This window comes from Hyalella azteca, unplaced genomic scaffold (assembly GCF_000764305.2).
Source record: "Hyalella azteca isolate HAZT.00-mixed unplaced genomic scaffold, Hazt_2.0.2 contig1950, whole genome shotgun sequence".
NCBI lineage: Eukaryota > Metazoa > Arthropoda > Malacostraca > Amphipoda > Hyalellidae > Hyalella > Hyalella azteca.
This window is the reverse complement of record NW_025932242.1, coordinates 1-25,023: the sequence shown is the minus strand read 5'-3', so window position 1 is coordinate 25,023 and position 25,023 is coordinate 1. Positions and strand designations below refer to the sequence as shown.

The 25,023-nt window shown below is 39.6% G+C and overlaps 2 protein-coding genes across 3 annotated transcripts; one reads left to right on the top strand and one right to left on the bottom strand.

Annotated features, from left to right (window-relative positions):
* Positions 1-691: 691 nt before the first annotated feature.
* LOC108672240 (DNA polymerase alpha subunit B) lies at positions 692-13,399 on the top strand. 2 transcript variants are annotated; one of them, XM_018159881.2, is made up of 12 exons: positions 692-754; positions 5,663-5,925; positions 8,233-8,366; positions 8,876-9,011; positions 9,332-9,493; positions 9,865-10,020; positions 10,583-10,688; positions 10,935-11,028; positions 11,334-11,471; positions 12,078-12,278; positions 12,486-12,672; positions 12,916-13,399. In XM_018159881.2, the coding sequence occupies exons 2-12, from the start codon at positions 5,752-5,754 to the stop codon at positions 13,057-13,059; spliced, it is 1,632 nt and encodes a 543-aa protein (XP_018015370.1). In that variant the 5' UTR covers positions 692-754; positions 5,663-5,751; the 3' UTR covers positions 13,060-13,399. The 2 variants fall into 2 exon arrangements, with proteins under 2 accessions (XP_018015370.1, XP_018015369.1); XM_018159880.2 differs by lacking the exon at positions 692-754 and adding an exon at positions 779-1,090.
* On the bottom strand, positions 13,230-24,318 carry LOC108672239 (methylcrotonoyl-CoA carboxylase subunit alpha, mitochondrial-like). The gene is made up of 14 exons (XM_018159879.1): positions 24,235-24,318; positions 23,396-23,453; positions 22,807-23,176; positions 22,376-22,593; positions 21,968-22,115; positions 21,517-21,654; positions 20,824-21,001; positions 20,063-20,190; positions 16,370-16,514; positions 16,070-16,218; positions 15,097-15,288; positions 14,525-14,827; positions 14,145-14,336; positions 13,230-13,783 (listed from the first exon to the last, which is right to left on the bottom strand). The coding sequence occupies exons 2-14, from the start codon at positions 23,437-23,439 to the stop codon at positions 13,649-13,651; spliced, it is 2,340 nt and encodes a 779-aa protein (XP_018015368.1). The 5' UTR covers positions 23,440-23,453; positions 24,235-24,318; the 3' UTR covers positions 13,230-13,648.
* Between the last annotated feature and the right edge of the window lie 705 nt (positions 24,319-25,023).

Below are 25,023 nucleotides of genomic sequence, written 5' to 3'. Positions count from 1 at the left end.
TGGGCCACCCATCATGTTATCACAACAGCTGAGTCATGGGTGCAGTAGAGTTTTATGATGGTGAAATTTGTAAGGAGACACTTGTCTGAATAACGAAGTTGGATATCAGATAAAGACACTGATAATTCACAACACATAAAAATTATCATAGACAAATGCTAATAAAGTTCTTGAAACAATAAAAAGTTTTGTTACGAAATCCGATGATTTTAACAATTTGACTCTCAATGTTCTTTTTCATCTTCCATAATATCATCTTCACATTTTTTGGCACCTGCGTACAACGCGCCTTTTGAGTCTAGGACTCTGGGTCTTCTGTCTGGTCTGCAGTTGAGGCCGGGGAATTGTCAACTTGGTGGCAATGGAGCCGTACTGTATGTAAGTAAACTTCTCGATTAGTGTCCCAATGAACAGATCTCATGCACTTTATAGAACCAATGTAAATGTAATTACACGAAAAGAAAATGCGGTCCTATTTTGAGTTTGATTACGTGCAAGTGAAAAATGCATCATCTCTCACACCATTTTAAAATTTGAAAAATGTGATTTTTTACAATAATTTTGAGGAAAATATCGTAATAACGAGTTTTTTCGCTTCACAAGAGCTTCAATTAGAATTTTATTAATATATGCTGTTCATTTATTTGGTTTTCGATAAGAACCATTTGCTTGTCTTATTCAAGCAGCACGCCGTTTTCGTTGGCGTCCTGACAAAACACTATCGCCTGCTGCAATGGCGTCGGATACAAGTGACGTAAGTAAATTCAAAATATTGCTTACTTACTTCATTGTAAAATAAAGTAATAACATTGTTGATGCGTTTGTCGTTACTACTCTTTTGTTTTTTAGTGTGTGTCTATTGCTCATGCGTAACCGTGCCAAGTTGCAAATTTACGCGCGAAACCTAACTCTTGGTTCTTGCCACCTGTTGATCGCTCCGCCTCTCTGAAGTGGGTGTATTCCAATCGCAAATTATTACTTGATTTTGCTCCTAAGTCAGAAGACATCATGTCTGTGACAACGGAAGAAATTATAGAAGAATTCGAAACGTTTGGTATTGATGTTCAGAGCGACTCAATTTTATCACGCTGTAAGTTGCTTTGTCAGCGGCCATTGCCCAACTCTTCGCATTTAACGCTGCTCTCAGCATAGTGGCAAACCAGAGCTTTTTAAGCATCAGTTCATTTTTAATTTCCTCATTTACTCAAGATTTAAACCAATTTCTTAAGTATGATAATGCTGGTATCCAGATTCCAGGATACTTTACTGGTCTACTTATAGGACTCAAAAATGAACTTGAGGGAGAGTCTAAAAAACTCTGCTTTGCCACGCTCTGCTAGTCACTAGACTGGAATTTATTTTCTTTGTCAAGTTTCATGGTCTAGTTTTCAGCGTCAGCTGAAAGCCTGAAGTGAACATTTTGGTATTCCTTGTGATAAATGTGTTCATAATAAATTTTTCTACAATCTACATCTCTAGTGAATTGTTAGATAGAAACTGAATTGGGAATGGACAAAGAAGCTGTGACTGTTAATTAGGCATTTAATTTTTGTTTGGTAATGAATTCAATCCAGGTCAAACAACAGGTCCCATTAAGTAGCCTGGTCAAGTTATGTTGTCAGACTGCATGCAGTAAAATTAGGATTCTGTATTCAGTACTATAGACTATATAGAGTATAAACTACTTTTACAGTACACTATTATACTGTGACTAGCTATTAACACTACTACACTAGCCTACAGTAATAGTAAATACACTGACATACTCAATGAGATTGAGCATCCATGTTGCTCAACTTGCTTATTAACTGCCAAGTTGAAACGAGTTAAATAACAGATTATATCTTGTTAGTTGTTAATTGTTAGGGAAGGAAAATTGTGCTTAATGAAAAAGTATGTCATTTATACATGTCCTCATTGTCCTCAGGTCCTGACTGACAAGTTCTAAACTGCATTGTCTTGAATTAAAACTTCACATTACTTATTTTGATTACCAAATCTTTAATTAACTACATTTCATTTATTGCTCCATCAGGCTAAATAATGATCTGAAAAATGTGTTCCACTACCTATAAACTACAAAATGAAAGTACTTAGAGGTTGGAGCTGTAACTCAGCTGTTATACAAATTTGAATTCACTACTGCCATTCATCAATGCTGCTAACTATACCTAGTATACCACATCACTAATGATGTCTCAGTCTAATTTCATAAATCAACTTTATAAACTGAGTCTCAACTTTTTAGTGTTAAAAACAGAGCTTCATTGTTATTATGTGGCTATCAAGTTATCAACCCATAAAAATTATAATTCTCACTGGTAAATTATGTTTATTTTTTTTTAAAGAGAGGCAAGTTAGTGCTTTAGTGGCTGAGCCTGCAGCTTGCTGTGAGTGTCATTGATTGACTTTCTAGCAAGATCTTTGTCTTCTTTGCAGCATAAACTATGTGATAATAAAATGCTTTAAATCCTATTTTAGACCTGTCTTTAGCCTTTTTATTGACAAGCTGCACTGCTGCACTTCAAGTACAATAAAAGCTTCAATATATCTAATGGGCAACTAATAGCTGATAATATATAAAAATTCATGATTCTGAGCATAGTGACAAACCATAGATTTTTTTTAGAATCAGTTCATTTTTAATTTAATCGTCTACTCAAGATTTAAACCAATTTCTTATGTGTGATAGTGCTGGTATCCATGATAGGTAACTGGTCTACCTATAGGACTCAAAAAAGAACTTGAGGAAGAGTCTTAAAACTCTCTGCTTAACCACTCAGATTCAGAGGCTAGGTTTCTAGTTCACCAATGAAAGGTGACTATATCTGCAATATTGTAGTGAACTTTTTCTATCTTATAATTTCAGGTTCATAACTTGGGCAGAAGCCACATACAAATGAGCATAGGTGTTGATGCTTGCAGACAATTTCAAGTTTTCAACCATACCCATGCAATATCTTATGTAATGAAACTTGATTAAAAAGGCATATTTTCACCCATAATATTAGTAAAACATGCTAAATATATCTGATTGGTTGCTAACATGTGCTGCCCTCCAATTGAAACAAAAGGCTTAGTAAGAGAATATTGGAATCAAAACATGAATATATGTACATTTATGAGCCTTTTATATATTTGGTGTCCATAATTTTTCACTATGGAATGTGTCTTTTGACATTTATTTTCAAGTTTTAATTTTTAACTTAAAAGTTGGGTGCAGAGGTGGTTCATCTCTCCATTTCACTAAAATACTAATTAGTTGAAGTGAATGAAAATGAGACCAACTTATATGTTGCCAGATCTAAGTATGACCATTTATTGCAATAACACAATGCAAACAATCCCTTCTAAGTGGCAGGTTCTATTGATGGAGAAAAACTTGGGCGAAGCCTAACTCAAATGATAGGATTAGAGCCCTAGCAGGTGAAAACGAGGAAAGAATAACATATGAATCTTCTAGCGAGCAAAATTCTACTTTCCTCAATCTTGATTATATTTCTTCTTTGTTAGCTTTCATTGTGTAACAAGACAAAACATTAGACTCTGCCAGCAGATACATAAATGTCTTCTTACAGATTATGGAATTTTTCTCAGAATTCTCCCATAAGATGAGCTGTAGGGTGGAGAATAAAACCACTTATTTTGATATTAAAAATCAAAGGAATTTTATTTGGTCACCTGCCAAATGAATTGCTTCAAAAGGATTTTTCCAAGAAATTATTTCTAGTGTTGCTGCAAAGCCACTTAGTTTATCCCCCCCCCCCAAAAAAATATAAGAAATTCAGCATATTTTTAACCTTCATTTTACTGTTTTGATAGATACCAAGGCTATTTAGATGATAGAGCTAAATTAATTTCAGCCAAACATATTGGTATATGGAATATGGCACAAGTCAATTGATGCTAATATGTTGCCTGAAATGTGTATTATTGTGATGTGGGGTCAGAACAACCTCTCTTGTCCTCTTGGACCAAGGTTGACTTTCTAGTGTTGCAGGTGCATATGTGTCTGTGAGTGGCTGCAGGTTATTTTATTGCACTTTATTCTCCATTGCACAATAGATATTTTATTTAAAATGCTGGTGTTATCATCATTTGATTAGGCCACTAATGCGTAAAGTGGCTGGTTATTAATGCTTCCACTTTTGTGACCAGTCATTATATTAAAAAGTTAGTTGTTTGAACCACACACATGACATTAGTGTGAAAATATTGCCTAAATGCTGAGGGGTCTTAAAGTTAGTTGTTGAAGAAAGAATGGGGGGAAATGGCTTTAGAGAATATTTATCAGTCAAACAAATCCTGACTTCATGACCTTATTAGCTAGAAAGTTGATCTCTTACAAAAATGTTATTGTGAAGCAACAACGTTTTTTATTTAAAATATCAGCAAAGATGAAAAATTTGAAGTTTAAGAGTGTAATCTTATAATAACTATTCAATGATTGTAATTGCTATTCTAAGTTAACCTTTGATGTTTTGCACTGCCATCACAACAACTTGAAGAGAATTCCAGTAGGTTAGACAAGCAGATGCTCCCATTGGAAGAAGCCATTCTTGAGAACATATCAAACAATAATTAAGGACAAATTTCAGTCAATGAAGGACTTACAGTCTGGAAATATTGTGAATGGGACAATGACTGCTGTCTCTCATAGCAGCCTTCCATATTGACAAGACGGTTATCTCTTCTTTGAAATCTATCTTCCATTTCATCCTGTAGAAATAGCTTCATTGATAGGAAGAAATTCAGTGCACCAGAAGGTATCTGAAGAATCTAATTGACACATGCAAGCAATCTTTGAAGTCTTTAGCAGATGAAAAAAAGTAGAACAGCCACCTTTCAAGATGAATAAGATGAAAAGAAATCATGTTGTTATTTTCTGTTGAGGTAGAAGGCTGTTTGCAAGACACCTGCCCTGTTGTCAAACATGATATTCCAAGCGAGTACAGTGGTTGTACTTTTTGTGTCCAAAATTTGTTCTGTATTATAATTGTTCATAATTGGCAATTGGAGCTTAAGATGGGCATCTTTCAATAAACACCTTGCCTCTCTTGCCTGAAAATTCTTGAATCTCATTGCACTGATGAATACTGGAGGACAACAGATTTTTACATAAATTGTCAAATAGTTGTTTGAAGATGATCAGATTTTGTGCCTTCAGTTTTTCATCAATCAGTGCCTGATGTTTTATGCAATATGATGTAAGTTTTTATTTTTGCATGCAGTTTATGAAACCATTATTATTGTATTATTGAGTTTGAAATTCCTAGATAATAAAATGAGGACTTTTGTAATTGGCAAATATTGTCTATAGCTATTTTTCCTTGTTCTTTCTCAAACATCTTGTATTTCAATATCCCTTGACATTCAGGCAACCGTCACAATTATGTACTTCAAGGAACCTCTAAGTAGCAATAAATTTGAGCCATATTTCATATAATTTATAATTGACAAATATTTTTCACAACTGTCATTCCAATGAATGACTTACTTTAGAAACTGAAAACAAAAGTAAAGAATGTGATGAAAAACCATGTTTTTTTGCACTCACTCTTCAACATCTTATTGGCAACTGTTTTCTGATTGTGTATTAACAATTGATTTGAGTATATTGATTCGTCAGTTCTGATACTGAAGTATTTTATTGTATTTGCAGGTCTTGATCTTTGCAGCCGTTATGACCTGGCAGCAGATCAGCTGGCAGCAAGCTGGCTGGGTTTTGCTGCTACCAAGTCACTGGATGACATGTCTTTGGAACTGCTCAGTGATTTTGAGCGCGAACAGCTGAGCAAGAAGAAGACTTCTACCAACCCATTTGCCTCTACAAAAGGCCCGTGCTATCCTGCCTCCTTCATTGATGAATTGATGGCTCATGAGGATATTATCGTCTCATATGGGGCTTCGCCAATTGCATCTAAGGTTTGTAATGTAAAAATCATTGTTTCTAAATGAATATATGGATTTACACCTGCTTTTTTGAATGGCAATTGCAATTTTGTAGCTTAGTTGTACAATGTACAACATATTAATCCATTTTCTTTAGTAACTTATATATACATTGTTTGTGGTTCCATTGACACAAATTTTCAGTAAAATAAATCCCAAGTTGAATGTGTTCATAGATGTGAATTTATTACTTTCTTGAAAGTTTTGTATTGAGTAATCTCAGGCTAATAATTTTTTGTTTACTCTTGGAATACATTTATAAATAAGCTGAAATTCCTAAGCTAAAATGTTTTCCACATGTTGATATTTGAGGATTGTCCTGGTTTTCTGGAAGCAATTGGCATAGATGATATGAATAATTGTTGATGACGGAACTAGATTCAAGACTGACGAGATCATCCCTTTATATTGTGACTGCTGCCGTTACTGGAGCGATTTACTGCAACGGATTTGGAGCCACAGCTCTTTCATTGACGTGTGTTGGTCTAGTGCATGTGGCTAGAAACATGACTAGATCTACACTCGTCACTGAGTGAGACACACACTTCGCTTCTCGTGAAGAACAAGCACTGGTAATTGGAGCTACCAACAAAGTTGGATCTCGAAATACAAATCAGAAAAATCTAATAAAGCAATAGGTATCATATGTTTAGTTTGTCCAAATGAAAAAGCATATAATAGATGAAAGTAATAAGCACGCTATTCTGCTGCCTACAATTTGGTGGATCTTCAGGGGGATCAAACGTTGACAAGGATTCAGTGAGTTGGTTAAGTGTGGTGGTGTTGGATGAGTAGATCGTCTAGTAATGCTATTCCGCCCATGACTAGATCTTTACTCATCCAATACTGCTGCAGTGTCGTCAAATTCATCTGCAGTGTTATTCACTATTGTAATATAGTAGGCTGAAAATTTCCTACTACTTGCAATTAGACCGCTAAGATCGAACGTGACCAGCTGCAACATGGTCGTTCAATTTTTGGTAGCCGTCTGTTAAGCTGCTGATCCCTACTGGTGTACTGGTTCCTCTCTTGAAACGCCAGGGTGAAATATTGGGTGCGATAATGTTTTAATTAGAATGCATTGTGTAATAACATGATATTAGTGAACATGTAATTGAATTGTCATGCGTAGGTAATTGCTATCTACTTTGTTCACCTTTTTTTATGATCACGCGCTTTATCTCGTAACTCCTAGCTCTAGCTGTTGTTGTTGACCCTCCCCGCCTCGCTCACGGCGCGAGGCGGGGACTAGACCCAGTTCTGGGGCCAGCCAAGTCGGTTGCCCCAGCGGGCCTGCAGCCCTGCGGCGTTCACGGGGTCTGTCTGAAGGTCATCCACCGACAGGGATGTGGGCATTTCAGGGCAGGAGAAAAGATGAATGGTGTCGCCTAGCTCTAGCTCTCCTTACGCATTAGACTTGTCACAGCCTCTTTCTCTAGTGTCAGGTGTGACGGTATTTGTTTTTTAGTATTCGATTTGTTAATTTGTGAGTATTCCATTTTCCATCGGTTTTATATGACTACCCGTTCTGATTTGTAACTTTAATAATATGCTGTTTATCTTTAATAGTTAGCTTCTGCTTGTCATTGGCGTTTCAGATCACGTCCAGCCCAAGCCTTGCTTATTAAGCCTATAGGGGTCTTGCAGTTTCCAGCCATTGATTGGTATGTATGATGTGAAGACCATCCGAACTTTTGAGGTGACACGACTGGTAATTTGAATATCTGAGGCTAGTTCCTCACAATTACTGTTGCAACCATCAATCGCTACCGCTGCTGCTGTAGACGTCAAGAATCCAACTGCTGCTGCTGTAGACGTCAAGAATCCCAACTGCTGCTGCTGTAGACGTCAAGAATCCCAACTGCTGTAGCTGTAGACGTCATGAAGTGAAGCTCTACTGCTGCTGCAGCAGCTGTAGACGTTAAGAATCCCAACTGCTGGAGCTGTAGACGTCATAAAGCTCTACTGCTGCTGCAGCAGCTGTAGCCGTCAAGAAGCCCAACTGCCGTTGCTGTAGCTGTCAAGAAGCTCTACTTCTGCTACAGATGTCTAGCGCTACTTCTTCAGTTGTTGCGTGTCATCCTGCTGCAATATGAAACATTACGAGTATTGTAAATTGAGAAGTTGAATTAGTTGATTGCCACTTCATTCAGTTTGGAGTACCATTCATTTAGCTATAATCTTAAAAATGTGCAATTAATGTCTAAAGGATTTACTGATGCTGCCATGGACTCATTGACTGAATACATGGAAATAAAATTGGAAATGTTATGTTTGCAGGTGGCAAATAGTCGCCAGGCCTCGTGCTCGCCTGCCACTCCTGTTTCTAAGTTCAATGAGAAAAATGGAAGGCCTCCAAGCACTCCTCCCAGCCGTAGACTGACTGCTTCACACCACTTGTATCTATCGCCCAGGTATATGTTTCCATAAATTTGTTGCGAAATTTATTGTAGTTGAAGTCATTTTTACAAATCTTTGTTTAAAAACGAGTCAAGTTGTCTATCCCCTGGGGTATTGGTTAATTTCTGAGTGGTAATGAGGTGTGAAATATTTTGAGTCTCAATCTAGCCATGCATTGGCTAATGTTGAAAGTATTTGTACATAAAAAGCTTTTTGTGACGTAGAGTACGGTAAAAAGATAGAAACGGGAGCGCCTGATTGTAGCTGTTATTAATGTCCGTTAAATTTATTATGCATCACAATAATACCGCATGCATTGTACTCGTTATTTGACGCTCATCGTTTTTAATATTGATATTGTAACAACCCAATTTCCATGCCCTCTTCCTATGGTTTGGTAACTGTGAATATCGCGTCAGACGGTTTGCATCTATTTTCACTACCAGAGTGTCAACTTCTTTGGTTGAAGGTTGAAAAGAGCTCAAACTCTTTACTAGTTCTCATGGTTTGCCTCATTTGGCAGTGTTGCAGTTCCGTCTGAGAGATACAGCACTCGAAACAACTCGGGAGCTGTGGTCTCTACCTATATCTCTCAAGGCACGGCAGCTCCTGACTTTACCACCAAGGATTGGACTGCTAATATGGAACTCCCTATTGAGGTTCTTTTTGCATAAATTACTGTTGCCTCCCTCCAGATTTTGCGAAGCGTTGCTCTAGAGTGATGCGGGCAATTTTAAGATATTTGCTATTGCACATCACTTGAAAGAACATGTGGCAATAAAGAACGATGACCTGTAGAATTTTTTAATATTGAATGTAGTTTTAAAACAAGAATGGTTTGTTCAGAGTTGAATTTCAAATTTAGTGATCTTTGCTAATCTCTAATCTCGCTTTGTTAAAGCTTAAATAAATGTAACATTCATTCAATTTAAAATTGATGGTAGATGGATATTTGAATGAACAAAACTTGATTTGACAGGTGCAGGTAACCAGCATGCAGAACTGTCGCGGGCGCCTCATGTTCGAGAAGCTGCGCGAGTCCGCTGCGATTGCAGATGACGTCATCATGCACATGGCCGAGCAGCTCGAGCCTGCGTTCGGGGGTGCCGGCTGCTGGGGGCCTATGGATACGCCTTCTAATGTGAGCGAGTTCGGGAAACTAATGAAATTGATGTACGTTTCTGTTGTTTATTATAATGAATAATGGCATATAGATTTTAAAAATTTTAATTATGTGCAATTTTTTGCGGTACATTTATTCTTGTTGGCATTGATGGCTCGTTAATTTCAGCGTGAAACTTGTTTAGGAAAATTTATATTCGATAATTTTTAGCTGCTGTAGCGTCTAAGTTACAATTTATTGCTTATCATCTTGTTGCATTTAGCTAAAAATGAATTTCTATCAACTGTGCCCATAAATTGTGCTTATGGCCTTGCTTGACTCGTGAACATGTGACCGGCCAATGAAGGCTTTCAAGCTCATTAACTAGCTTCGGCTTTTTATGTGGACAGGAGGCAATTAACTGTGTGGGCCGTGTGTGCTGCGACAGCGTGGGCAAGCTCAACGCGGCGTCGGTGTTATTGGAAGGTTCACGCGAGCTGTCGGGGGCTGTAATGCTGCCGCTGGACCTCTCCAAGCTCGACTCTTATGCGCTTTTCCCTGGACAGGTGATGCGCTTGACAGTGCCTACTTCGGGGCTACTCTTGGGACTAAGGGTACGCACACAGTGAAAGCAGGTTGCCAGTGTGCTAGTTACCTGCGCAGGCTGGCGCCTGAAACCATAGAATACAGAAGCCTATTCGTTCAGGTTTTCACTGCCAACACTTACATTATTATCCAATGTTCATTCTTGTGGCAGGTTGGAGCAGGTTGCCCGCGCGGGCAAACCTGCTTTCACTGTGTGCGTACCCTAATGCTTCTTTGTGGCACGATATGATGTGATCATTATTGAAAACTGAATTTATGATGTGTAAAAACCTGGGCGCATTTATTTGGGGCATTTTGCGTATTTGGGGCATTTTGCGGTCAAGAAATTTATTCAGGTAATAATTTTTATTGTTTGTCCTATTAAAGTGGATTATTTTTATGACTAAATCTCGAAATGTAGAACTTCTCATGGTTCAGGTAGCTAAACAGAGACTTGCCGAATATGATTCGACGATATCATTCGTTTCTACCATAATTACATTCGGTTTAACAATTATTGACTTGAATTGATCTTTGGTGCAGGTGATTGGTGTGAGTGGCGTGAACAGTACAGGCAACTTGCTAGTGGTGGAGAAACTTATAGCTGGGCGTGTGCCTGAGCTGCCTGAACATCCCATTTCCCTCAAAGGTTATTTTGAACTGTCTTTTAGCGTGTTTTTTTATATTTAATTAGGCATTTCATAACATAGAAGCTTATACAGACAGATTTGCTTTGTTCACTTAGATAATAAAAACTGTTACGTCATTTCTTTAGACAGCGACATCCTTTCGCTTAAGTGAACATGTTTTTGTTACATACGTTGGGCATCCTTGACGTTTCTGTAATCCTGCATAAAACTAGGTGCTTAATATATTTTTTTCTTCGGCTTGACAGGTACTTTGGAAATCGTAATTGCTTCTGGACCCTTCACAACAAGCGATAATCTTCTCTACGAGCCCCTACAAGACCTGCTTGATACCATTGCCAAGTAAGCTGAACTAATGCTGAACGTGAACCGCGTCGGCAACGTGAATTTATCATTATTACCGTTTGATAAACACCTTGATGTCGCTCTGCCAGTTTTTGAAATGAGTTGCCTGTTGCACTACATGCTCTTAATTAATTCATTCGTCGTTAAAAAGTTTCAGTATTAAGAAAGATCGCAATAAGATAATTTTCTGTTTGTATTGCTATTTTCCTACCGTTAATTTTCTATTGCGATATTGTGTCAATGACAAAATGAAAACACTGGTATGGTATCTACAGTTGTCAGTGAGTACTTGATACTATCAGGTCACCTCCTCATGTGCTCGTACTGCTGGGTCCAGTACTTGACGCCAGTCATCCTCTGCTGAGTGAAGGCAGCGTCAATGAAACCTTTCAAGCTGTCGTCAACAGGGCCATCTCCTCTGTCACTAATGCATTATCCAAGTGAGTCATTCGTGTGGTTTTTAGCCTTTTCGTTTCGAAAAATAAAATCCCTCGTTTGGACATGGCATCATGACAGTTTATTTAATGTATTACTCCCTGAAATTTCCCAATTTTTCAGATAAATAACACCTCCGTGCATGCAACAGTTTGCATCGACAATGACTTGCAGTCGATGATGTGTGAACACACACATCTTGAAAAAATGTGTGTAAGTTTCTACGTGTTGATCGTTCGCAGGGCCTATTTTATTTTAGTTTTCATTCTTAACTCTTCATTCTGGGCGGAAGAAGATCAACATTGAAAAGATTGGGTCCTTACCGTCTTTTTTTTATCAAAGTCCAAATCGCGGCTATGGTTTTGAACCATCTGCACTGATAGCATGCTGGAAACGAGTAGGTACTTTCAAATCGAAGTTATCCGCGTATTTTCAGTTATTCGACATTGATTTTTCATCTCTGTAAAAGGAGCTACCTTATAAATCGGTAGAGATCATCCCGAGATCGATGAAATTTACTGCTCTCAATCATTAGCCCCAGTGCTTTTGAAAAGCTACGTTCAGCGGCTCGGAAATAACATGGCTTGACATTCCCATGATTGTTCCTGCAGGTGCAACACGAAGATTTTCATAGTTTCCTCGTCTCGAGATGTGACTGCTAGCTGCGTGTATCCTACACCACCGCTTTCGGCACCCGTCTCCCCTCGACTAACCCTCGTCTCCGATCCTTCTCTACTCGTGATCGATGGCGTGGTCATAGCCGTCACTGCCCAAGACGTGATCATGGACATCGGCAAAGAGGAACTAGCTTAGTGAGTGTCTGAATACTCGGCGTTATGAAATGTTTACATATTTGAATGTTATGACGTGTACGACGTATAATAAACCAGGGTTGGGATGAGACACGACTCGAATATTTATAATAACTATCTCACTGGGATATTGAAGAGACTAGAGCTGGAAATCATAGAATGTTGAACGCTGCGTATAAAAGCGCTCATCTATAATATTATTCACAGCCCTAGTCAGCAAGGCGATCGGATCCATCGTTTAGTGCACCACGTGCTGGCGCAGCAATCTCTGTACCCAGTCTATCCTTCTCCCGATCACGTGGCTGTTTCTCCATCTCTTCTTCAAGCCCACGCTAGCCTCAACTTCAAGCCACATATCCTCGTCGTGCCTTCAGACCTTCGAAACTTCGTGAAGGTGAGCGTCACGAGTTTCTCATGTCGGCTGTCCACTTCAGTATTCCATTAATGACGAAAAAATGAATATACAATTCTATTTAAAATGAATACTATGATACGCATGGAAAACCGAATAGCTGAAGAATGGTGACGTTTTACACCGTAAGTCGAATTAATGCGAAGTCAAAAAGCTCCAGTTTGGTGGGAAATGTCTCAAATTGGAATGCATAGAATAAGACTGAATTTTTTTTTAATTTTGCAGAACGTCTTTGACTGCGTAGTTGTGAATCCTGAGCGGTTGTGCAAAGGCAAGAGCGGCGGATGTTACGCACGGCTCGAGATAATACCACCATCAGAAAATAACGCCTCTGTGCCAGAGGTAGAAGCCGCTGTCTACAGAGTCTAAATCTCAACTACGAGCAGTACGTAATTGAAGACGTACAGTCGACAATGTGGGCTCAAACTTGATAATTTTTTTATACAAGCCAGAGTAAATCGTGATATCGAAAATGTATTAACAAGTGAGCTCAGTGTGTTTCATTCCATTTAACAAAAAGGACAATGAAAACGATGCAATGGAAACGCGAAAATTGAAATGGGAATAAAGTTTTCATACACTGATACAAACGTTCATGTTTTGAGAAATTAAAACTTGCAAATATTTTACAGTTCACACTGAAGAAACAAGATGTGCGAGACGTTATTTTCTAATAATGTTCCTTAATAATAAACAACTACCTAATATTTGCACTCAAATTATTAACCTATTGTCAATTACGTACTTAACAAGTGCGAAGTGAAACAACTCTTACGTGGTCCTGTCAATGAACCAATGAATAACTCATGCTAGCTTATATTTTTAGCTATATTTCCACGGTACTTAGGTTTGTGTACATCTTGTCTGAGCCCAACCTTCCGTTGCATGCTTGGTGGACAAATACGCGTATCTACAGTTGGGAGTTATAGACCCTCGTGCAGGAAATTATCCCGCCTTATTAGTCGTCGGAGTGATCAGCTGATTCTTCCTCGTCGAACTTCATCTTGACCAAAGCGGCGTCTTTAGCCACAGTATCACCTTGCTTGTAGAGCAGGGCTTGCACTTCACCGGCTGCAGTTGCCTTCACAATAAACTGAAGAAGAAGTTGGATCTTAAATATAGGAAATAAAACAAAATTTGACTCACCGGCTGCAGTTGCCTTCACAATGAACTGAAAAAGAACTCTTGGATCTAAAATATTGGAAATAAACAAAATTTACCTATGTCATGAATGAAAGTTTGAAATAATGAGCCTCAGCTTATAGTACATTGAACGGCGCCTATTGCTATTTACTCATCAACTTGTGCGGGCTAGTTAATTGATACTATTCAACCTACTGAGTAATATCTACACTAATGATTAACACATTTCACCTAGCACAATTCGATCTTCCGTCGATCGGCCTAAAATACAGCTATATTAATGGCAGCAAACGTCTTGAATAAAATCCCACCTCCATCTTCATGGCGATGATGACCACCAGCGGGTCTCCAGCCTGGACCCTCTGGCCAGGCTCCACAAGCAGCTTCTCGACCACTCCCGGCATGGGAGCCACGGCCCCCAGACCGCCCCCGCTTGTACCCGCGCCTGCTCCTACTTTGCTCACAAATTTCGGCTCCGGCAATGTGAACTTCTGAACACCACTCTGAGGAGACCAAGAAATATGACGGAAAATACCATATTTATCGAGCCAAGGAGGTAAAGAATAAACGTCCTAGTAAATGGATGGTCATGATAACAGATTGTCAATGTTGGAAATAGAAAAAATAAAGGAGATGCGCTAGATTTCAAGTGACAATCGACAGTTTTGTTAAGGTCTACGCGAATATATACCTTGGTAAACATGTAGAGGTCCCTTCCGTGGTGGATTATCCTCGTTCGGTTGATGACTCCGTTAATTTCTGAGACGAGTTCTTGCACGGCACCACCTCCCTCAATGGCCTCCAGACGCCCACTGACACTGTGCTTGTCATCAGCGCCTACAATGCTCATACTAAGAGTTTGTCCTGACGGAGGTTCTTCTACAGCCACAGTCAAACTTTCTTCACCAGATTTCAGCATAAAGTTACTTTTCTTAGGTTGATTCACACGCAAAAAAGCATTAGACTGTGAAAAGGCGGGAGATACCGTTTTCGTCTGAAAAAAAAATCGTTTACAAAACAAGTAATTCGAAGTATAATTTATAAAATGATAGCATTTATGAACCATAAATGCTAGAGGAGTTTTTATAATTTAGTCATGAATTTCGAAATTAAATGGAACTTCAGTAAATTTTCACCGAAAAGAATATCCTTAATTAATCGATCTGCAAGACAAAATGCCTTCAGAAATCTTATCGTTCAGAGGTCACAAGTTCAGGATTCAATAGAGGAAAGATAATCTGCAAATAATAGCCACAATCTCACCGTAATCTCGGATCTCTGCTGTAGCAGGAACGCCAGAGCGGCTTGGCAAGCTTGCACGGGAGTGACTAGTACGTCCGGGAAGAGAGCGGCGTGATGCTCTTGGATGAAGTCAGTATGGACGTTCCCGCGAACAAATTCTGGATGTGCTAACAACGATAACATGAACTCGATGTTGGTGTGCAGCCCTACAATCTGGAATAAATATAAGTAGTTGATTAAATAGAAATCAAAAAAATTTTACGGTGAATCTAAGATTCTATATAACGATACACACGTATTTTGCTGTAAATTCTTATGCAAAGGGAAAGACATTCAAAACCCTTAAATATTAAACTTAAACTATGAACATTTGCCGACAATAAGGAGTTATCAATAATGCATGAAATTCGTTTTTACAACGGGTTGGTCTAATGTTCGCTCTTAAATTATTGCAAATCTAAGCATCAAGTTACGAAAATGGGAACATAGCACCATAGAATAGAATAGAATAGAAGTGTCGGCGCTGAAGAAATAGGCCCATGGCCTGTTGCCGATTCTTGAACTTTTCGTGACTTGATTCACAAGGGATCCGGCCTTTGGAACCCGATCTTTCCATAGCTGACGATTGATTGAGATAGCTGCTGGACTTATTGCCTGGTCCGTAATTTGCTAGGCATTTTAAGACTGAACATATGCTCCTGCATAGCTTCGAGCGATGAAGTTGTACACAATGAAGTTGTACACCATGAAGCGAGTTGTACACAAGGCGCTGAGAACGCAAGCACCATGCAACACACATGGTGCTGCAGACCCCAGCACCACGCAACACGCATGGTGCTGCAGACCCCCAGCAACACGCAACACGCAACACGCATGGTGCTGCAGACCTCAGCACCACGCACCAGCACTACGCAACACGCATGGTGCAGCACTACGCAACACGCATGGTGCAGCACCACGCAACACCGGCATGGTGCAGCACGACGCTACTCACATTGTACCGGGTGAGGGCAGAAGCAAGCCTGTTGAGCGCCGTGTTGCGGTCAGGTCCCCACACGACGACTTTAGCGATCATTGGGTCGTAGTGCACCGACACCTCGTCTCCCTGCCTCACCCCCGTCTCGATGCGAGTCGTCGCGTCGTCTGAGAAAGCAAATATTTCGTGGCTTCATCAAAATTTTCAACAAAACTGAGATGAAATTGGACAATTTGAGATCAATATGTTAAAGAAGATTAGTCAATAGTTTGATATCATGAATTTGTTACCCCTGGCAGCTGGGCGCGCTAGCGTCACCTGCTGGTGCCGTCAGTCTTGTGATAGGTCCCGCCCCAGGCATGAAGCTGTTGCCGGGCTCTTCAGCATACACGCGGGCTTCGAAGCTATGACCCTGAAGGCGCAGGTCTTCCTGCAGGAGGGGTAAACGCTCCCCTGCAGCAACCTGGGAGATTTGACAGGTCACTTCTTAAGTAGGAGAAGCTTAAACGCCGCGCAAATATAGTGGCGCAGATAATGCAAAGAGGGTCAAGTGCATAACCTGCTGGACCCAGGACCACTAAGGCTACATACCTCAGGTTTTCGTGGGCCTGACAAAAGAGATCTCCTTGTTTGAAGGCAGAAACCTGAAGGCCTGCTCAGCGTGAAGACGCCAGAAGAAATATCTGACTCCGAAAATGGACCCTCTAAATGCACCTCCTGTTCTTGATACTCAATCTGGAAACCATTCATGACTTCTACACAGCAGAGCTACCCCTTCTATCTTTCGCGAGCCGGAATTACGAGCAGGCCGCCGAACATAGTGACCTGATAATTCAGCCATACGTATTGAATGATACAACAGAAACTAGAGGCAGACAAATCTAGACAAGGGAACAATTGTCTACTCTAGACCCAGCTTCCTGGACGAAAACTAAAATGAAAAACAATCATCTGGGCCAACGAGAAACAGCATAAAACATTCTCTACGATATCGGCTAAAAAGGGTTGTCATTGTACAAGTTTTGATGAAATAAGTGCCAACAGGAGATAGAAAGAATACTGAAAAACATATCATCAAAGATAACCGAGACCAGAAATGAAACGCTTATTGTGGAAGTCACCAACACTCAACAGAGTCAAGCCATTGCAATGAAAAAAGCTCTGGTCGGTGTTCCAGTGACAGCTCTGCCGCACACGAGAGGCGAGGAGGGTGGCCAGGAGGTGGCAGCGTTCCCTCGGCCACCATCGGAGCCTCCCCCGTGCAATGACGTGACGTCGGCGCAAACAACAACATCAACAACCCTCCTGCCTAGTATAATAAAATCTCAGCCTCATTTAAGTCACAATGGCGAACTGCAACTGTCATAACGTTTGCTAAAAGAAATAAATCCCTATAAGAGTTATCCAGCTATCGCCCCATCACCTTGACAAGCTGTGTGGAGAAGGTAGTAGAAAGATATAGTCACCAACAGACTTGTGCAATACCTGGAAAATCCTAACCTGACTTCTTTGCAATTTTTCTTTCGACCGCTATATAACCACGGAAGCACGCGCCTGACTTTAAAACAGCCCTGACATAATACACCTGAATGAAAACACACCACTTGTGTATAATTAGACATGCACAAACCACAAAGCATACGACGGCACATGGCGACATGGAATACGGTAGTCCATACGTAGATCCAGGACTAGAAGGAATTATGCCCTAAACATCCTAGGTTCTTGCGTGAGCGGTCCTTTAGGGTTAGGGTGGGAGTAGCGTTTTCACCTCTGCACATGCGTCACCATGAATTTCTGTAGAGCAGTGTGATTAGCTGCAACCTCTTTTTGATGGCCAATAGCGACATCGCAACTAACATACCTCCTACCGTGCAATCAATGCTATGGGAGAATGACTTTATGATCCATGGCAACTGGGAGCAATTAAGGACTATGTGCAAGCTTGGAGCACATCGTACCAAAGATCCCTCCAGTTAGTTAGTTTAGTGGCCAAAAATGTTTACTAGCGCTTCAGCTATTTAGCTATCTCGCACCGAAGGTCAAGATGAATAGGTATCACCAAAGAGGTGGAAGGTCTCAGTTATCGAAAGATTCTCAAATCAAACGTTTTTCATCACCCACAAGGGGCGGAAGGTCTCAATTGTCCAGTCCGCTAAAGCTGGCTCTAAAGAAGCATCGTTAGCATCTCAAAGACACGAAGTGACAAGGAGTAGTAGTATTATGATGGTTTGCTAGCGCAGCTATCACGCTATTTCGCACCGGAGGTCAAAATATAACATTGCCAGCAAGGCGGAAGGTCTCAATTTTTCAAAATCTCCAGTTAATCCTCACCCACAAGGGGCGGAAGGTCTCAGATGTCCAACCCGCTGAAGCTGGCTCGAAAGAAGCAGCGTTAGCATCTCAAAGAGACGAAGTGACAAGGAGGGACAGATGACAAGGAGGGGGAAGTGACAAGGAGGGACAGGTGAAAAGTAACAACAGAAACTAAGACACTCGAACAAGAGGTCGCTTATACGGGACATCGGCCGCCCGCACGATAGAGACAGAGAAGGTAACTGCAAGGAATCCTACCTACATAATAACTTACCCCACAACTGAGAACAACGGTCAGACACCGCGAGCTCAGCGGTGGGGCGCTCAGGAACAATCCCCTTAGGCTAGCGAAATCCCATAGGACTTCCGACGAGCATAGACACGCGTCATAATTCCCCCCTGAGGGAAAGATCCCTCCAGATGAAATTGTCAGCGCAGATAGAGGTTTGGCTATACATGACTCACCCATAGCGGTGTGACCGTACTGTAACAATTACTGCACGTCATGCAGTGTTCTAACCCGAAGTGGGCAGTAGCGCGCTACATTTTCAGTAGCGGTAGCGGAGGCGGCGCTACATTTAAAGCAATGTAGCGGTAGCGGTAGCGCCCGCTACATATTTAAGTAGCGATACGAGGTTTTGCCGCTACCGCTACATCTATAGATAAAGCCTTTAGATTTTACCTAATAGTATTAAATATTATTTAAAAACCAGCATGATACATACAAAATATAAATTACAGAATAAAACTGTACGGAAGATTTTGGTGTAATGTTGTCAACATCAGCCTGTTACTAGTGTCAACATGTTAGTTGTTACCAGAGGTGGGTAGTAGCGCGCTACATGTAGAAGCTGCTACATTTTCAGTAGCGGTAGCGGTGGCGGCGCTACATTTAAAGCAATGTAGCGGTAGCGGTAGCGCCCGCTACATATTTAAGTAGCGATACGAGGTTTTGCCGCTACAGCGCTACCGCTACATTTATAGATAAAGCCTTTAGATTTTACCTAATAGTATTAAATATTATTTAAAAACCAGCATGATACATACAAAATATAAATTACAGAATAAAACTGTACGAAAGATTGCGGTGTAATGTTGTCAACCTCAGCCTGTTACTAGTGTCAAAATGTTAGTTGTTACCAGAGGTGGGCATTAGCGCGCTACATGTAGCGGAGCGGCCGCTACATATTCAGTAGCGGTAGCGGCGCTACATGTAGCGGCCGCTACATTTCAAAGTAGCGCTGCCTAGCTCTGGTTCTAACTACAGTGACATCCGACCAACCTACAATCCTTAAACACACAACGAGACGCTTGCCCTAACACTGAAGGAGGCAGCACGAAGCAACTATGGAACCCAAGACGATACGTAATCGAATATAATCTGCTATCAGAGATCTAGAATAATTCCATGCTGGTACCTCTTTCTGAGCATTTCACACAAAATTATGCATACCTAACCCATTAAACAGACAACCTCATCTTTGACAATCAGGATAAACCGAACCGACTAAACCGAAACGTACTTTTGCTCTGGGAACAAAGAATCTGACCCAGAACTTCTGCGCCTAAACGCATCAGGCTACAAACCTGAGACCACTGAAGAGATTATAATTTTTTGACTTAAATTGAACCCCTGCCTCCAGCGCAAATTAGATGCTTTTCTGAAGCGTTTGAAAACCTTCTACATCTACTAACCCTTATCTGCCACTCCACAAGATCCGTGTTCGTGATCATTTCAGACACAGGATGTTCCACTTGAAGTCTCGTGTTCATCTCCATGAAGTAGAACTTCTGTTGAGCATCCATTATGAACTCAACGGTACCTGTGGGCGGAGTAATGTGAGCGTGAAGTGCTTGAGGGCTCAGGTTGCAGCTCTATTAATTACTTTGACTTTGATTGTAAAGAATTGAGTTGCGAAAGAGTTACCTATACGTTGTAACTGGAATAATGGACAGTAATGACGGTATGTTTAAAGTAGCACTAACTCAAAAAAACTTTGATAACGATAGTATATTATTAACGATAGGACAATTACTTCTGGTCAACTAATATTCCTACTTGTCTCACAAAAGAACTCATGACATCAAGTAGTCATTGGGGTTAAAAGTAGCACAATAACGCAATGTGAAAGTGTCGATAATTGCCACTCGTCTCCTAAGCAAGCCATTGAAAATTAACACGATTGTACACTACAATTTAGAGCAAATTGTAAATAAATACGCAGCTGACATTCACATATATGCAGTGCTGGCTTAACATAGAGCAACTATTTCTAGTTCCAGGCTTTAAATCATAAACGAAAGTGAAACACACTAAAAGTTATTTCTTGAGTTCTCAAGAATAAGTTATTTCTTGAGTTCTCAAGAATAAGTTATTTCTTGAGTTCTCAAGAATGTATAACCGTTGTTTCTCTTAGCCAAAATATAGCAGTCAGAAACTGCAACAGCAGAGGCACCTGCTCCAACGTAATGTACAGCCCTGGCAGCCTGCACAGCCGCTTCTCCCAACTGCTGCCTGACGGCGTCTGACACGCCAGGTGCTGGAGCCTCTTCGACGATCTTCTGGTGGCGACGCTGCACTGAACAATCGCGCTCGTACAGATACACGTAGTTGCCGTGCTGGTCTCCAAACACCTGTAAACATTGCCCACCAACATCACTATTTGGAGACCATGCAGGAAAATGTTCAAAAATTTTATCGATAATTTTATCTAGCACACATAGCAAGAAAAATAAACTGAATTCTCCAGATCTGAGACAAATTCCATAAATTTTGTCAATTAACAACGAAATTTATAAACAATTTTATCCAGTTTTTGGATGCCTGAAATCTTACATTAATTTCTAGAGCTTTGAGCATGAACAATATTTGAAAATTAAATTTGAGTAACACGCCGCTTTTAAAAATGAAAACTGATTAAAGTGTGTATAAATAATAATTGATATGGGTTGCAGGGATTTTAATTATAACATAAAAAGCTAGTTTCTCATTTATATATACCCAATTTTTGACAGAAACGGTAATCAATGTTTGGAGATGTTATTATAAGTTTTGGCATATTAAACCAGTAAATAATCAGTTACCATTCTTTTGCTTCTAATAATTAATTAAATGTTCAGGATGGCGAGTAAATGTGCAGTGTCTTTACCTGGACCTCGACGTGTCGGGGTCGTTGTACGAACTTTTCAATCAACATGACGTCATCATTGAATGATTTAATTGCCTCCCGTCTGGCTGACTCAAGCTGCTCTTGAAACTCACTTGAAGTAAGAGCAATGCGCATGCCCTGGAGATTGTAAAATTTGAGGCTTCATTAAAAGTTAGAGCAAAAATCAGCAGATGGAGATGAAAACAAAATTATCAAATACAATGTTAAGACAAGAGAAAGTTTCTTCACTGGACAATCAAACAATAAATTGGAAATGTTAAACAAGTTTTAAGACATGAATTTATCACCACAGCAAAATATTTCAACAGGTTTCAAAAATTGAAAACAAAAACTATAAATGCACCACACATCTAATGTCATGTAGGATTCGTTCTTTTAGTGATATAAAACGAAATCTAAATGTTTATCTCAGTGAGGTGCCTGAACAAACCTTGCCCCCACCACCCCTGACTGCCTTGATCATCACAGGGAAGCCAATTTTGTCAGCTTCCTGACGCAGTCTTGCATCACTTTGTTCCTCTCCATGATAACCACCAACAACCGGCACGCCTGCAGCTTCCATGATGTGCTTAGATGTGCTACAATTAAATTATACATATTTATGATTTAAAATTTTTAGTTTAGCAAAGTGAAAAGAAGAATGCCATGCAAAAATACTTCAAGACCTCCTGCAAAGTTTTTATTGATCTATTCATTTCTGTGTCACTAGACTTTCATTTAGGTTTCATTAAAAATATTTATAGAGTTTAATGAAATCAAGCTTTTTAAAAATTATCTTCAATAATAGAGTTGCCTAAGAAGCATGGCCCAGAAGTATACAAGTATCTGTAACAACAACCTCTTGATGCCCATGTCTCTGATTGCTTGTGCAGGTGGACCAATGAAAATGACGCCATCGTTATTACAGGCCTCAGCAAACTCGGTGTTCTCAGACAGAAAGCCATAGCCTGGATGCACAGCCTGGGCCCCAGAACGACGAGCTACTTCGAGAATAGCAGCTCCCCTCAGGTAAGAGTCTTGTGGCGCTGCTCCGCCAATATGATATGCTTCATCAGCCTGAAATTAATGAAATAATTCCCTTGACTCTTTGAGTAAAAGTTTACAGGTGTAAAAATTATAAGAGTTCAATAATGATTAATGAAATTATTATTTGCTAAAAATTTGTTTACAAAAATTTATAACCATGAAATTTTTTTCAAAGTTATATATAAGTAAATTGAAAGACATGCATTTCTTTCACATTAGAAATTGCCAGAAGCAAAAGCTCACCATTGAAACATGGAGGGCATCTTTATCTGGGTCTGAATAAACAGCTACTGTTTGAATGCCCAATTTCTTGGCTGTTCTCATGACCCGACATGCAATCTCTCCTCTGTTAGCAATGAGTATTTTGGTGATTGGAACATATTGAACTGCTTTAGCAGTGGCCTGTTGATGGGCAGAGCAGATGTTTATTTTATTGCAGAGGCCAAAAAGATGTGGGGTAATTTTATTTGCTGGTGGACATTTAGGAGCTAGTTTGTCCGGGAGAGTGGTAAAATTTCTTTCTGAAGGAAAATAAGGAGAGGCCAAGAATTTAAAGCAGGCTGTTGAAGGCTTTCCAGTTACGTAACAAATACAGCCAGCTGGTTGCCATGACCTGGAAAAGTGACTTTATTTATTTCATATAAAAAAAACTTTAATTTTTGGTTTGCATTTTCAATAAAAATATCATTTTAAATTATGATAATAACATAAAAAAATATGCATGTTTTTTTCATGAATAAATTTATAAAGGAAAATTCATTTTAACAACCTTGGATATGACAGTGAAAAGTTGTTTATATTAATAATATTGTTCAACCAACTTGAATCATACCTAGTTTGAGAGTAAACTCTGGATACAACTGCCTTCCAGATCATGTTGTGACAGTTATCTGAAAATATATACATAATTTGTTAGAACATTTAATTTTCTGAGATTAATTAAATAGCCAAAATTTAAATGAAACATTAAAAAAATATATAAAATCAAATTTGTGCTGCATTAACATGATTAAGGGTTGGCATTAACTACATATAAAAATTGGTGCACTAAATGTTTCAGAACCAATTCATAATCATTTTTACTATATTTTGAATCCTTAAATTTGATAAATGAAGTCTGACATGGTAGGAATTGGTAACCACTAACATGCACTTGCAACAAGGAAATCACTAATGCAACATTTTGGGTGCTGTCACAGTGTAGGATATTTTGACAGGAATGAGGTGGTACTGAACTGCAGAAGCTCAAAATTTCAAGGAATCATTAGTCTTAGAGGGAATATTTCGGCAGCAGATCCATGGCGATGGCAGAGGGCTCCAAAAATGAAAAATGGCAGGTGAACCTGAGCTCTAGTCACATCTTAGAAAGTATTTATTTCAGGTCTGGCCTAATATAGAGGACAAAATTTGGCAGCTGTCTTCCCTAGCAGGTAACAATAAATATTTTGGTTTCGGAACATTAGCCTTAGCCCTTAGTCTAAGCCGGGCTTAGTTACAAATAATACAATTAGCCTGATTACTGATTAGTAGGTAAGTGATCGTTTCAGTAACTGCTATTTATATTAGTAGGGTGTACAAATGTATTGATATAGTCTTGAATTGGAGCGCAATTCTGCGCAAACAAGATTTTACTTCTCGGCGTCGGCCCCTGACTACAAATTCTACAATTACCTTCCTCAGCGCTCAGCGGACTCAACCAACTTTGGCGACTGAGTTTAGACTTTAGAGCCACCGTCCCCACCGGAGTTTCTTGACGAGTAGGTAGATATTTGTTAAAATTGTTCTGTAACTGCGGATTTTTTGTGCAAAAACTGTTTACAATTCTTAAATAAATTCAATCGATGCTTAACAGGCTAAGAACATTTTAATAAATATGATAAGATATCTTCACCAGTTATACCGTTAACTAATTTATAAATTGATGCAAACTTACTCCCAGTAGATGACAGTACCTATAACTCTTATTGTCATCTACTGGGAGTAATTAAAAGTTTGCACCAATTTATAAATTAGTTAACAGAATAACTTGTATATATATCGTATCACATTTATTAAATTTTCTTAGTCTGTTTCGCAACGATTGAACTTTATTTTAGAATTGTAAACAGTTTTCACAAAAAACGGGCCTATTTATATTCTATTCTAACCACTTCTATTAAAACGGGCAGGGTGGCCCAGTGGTTAAAGTTCAGGAGTACCAAGATTGGAGCAGAGAGGCGCGGGTTCGATCCCTGCTCTGACAGCCAGTTTCTGGTCAGAATCGGCGAGGAGGCCGGGCGGTTAAGCACAGCAGAATTGTAGCAGTGAGTTGCAAGCTCGAGACCGCAAAATGCTGCGAATGTTCAGAGATGTTAAGATTCGGCGACAGGCCTACGGCCTAATAAACGCTGAAACCGCTATTATTATTATTATTATTATTGTTATTATTATTATTATTGTTGGTATTATTATTATTTTTAT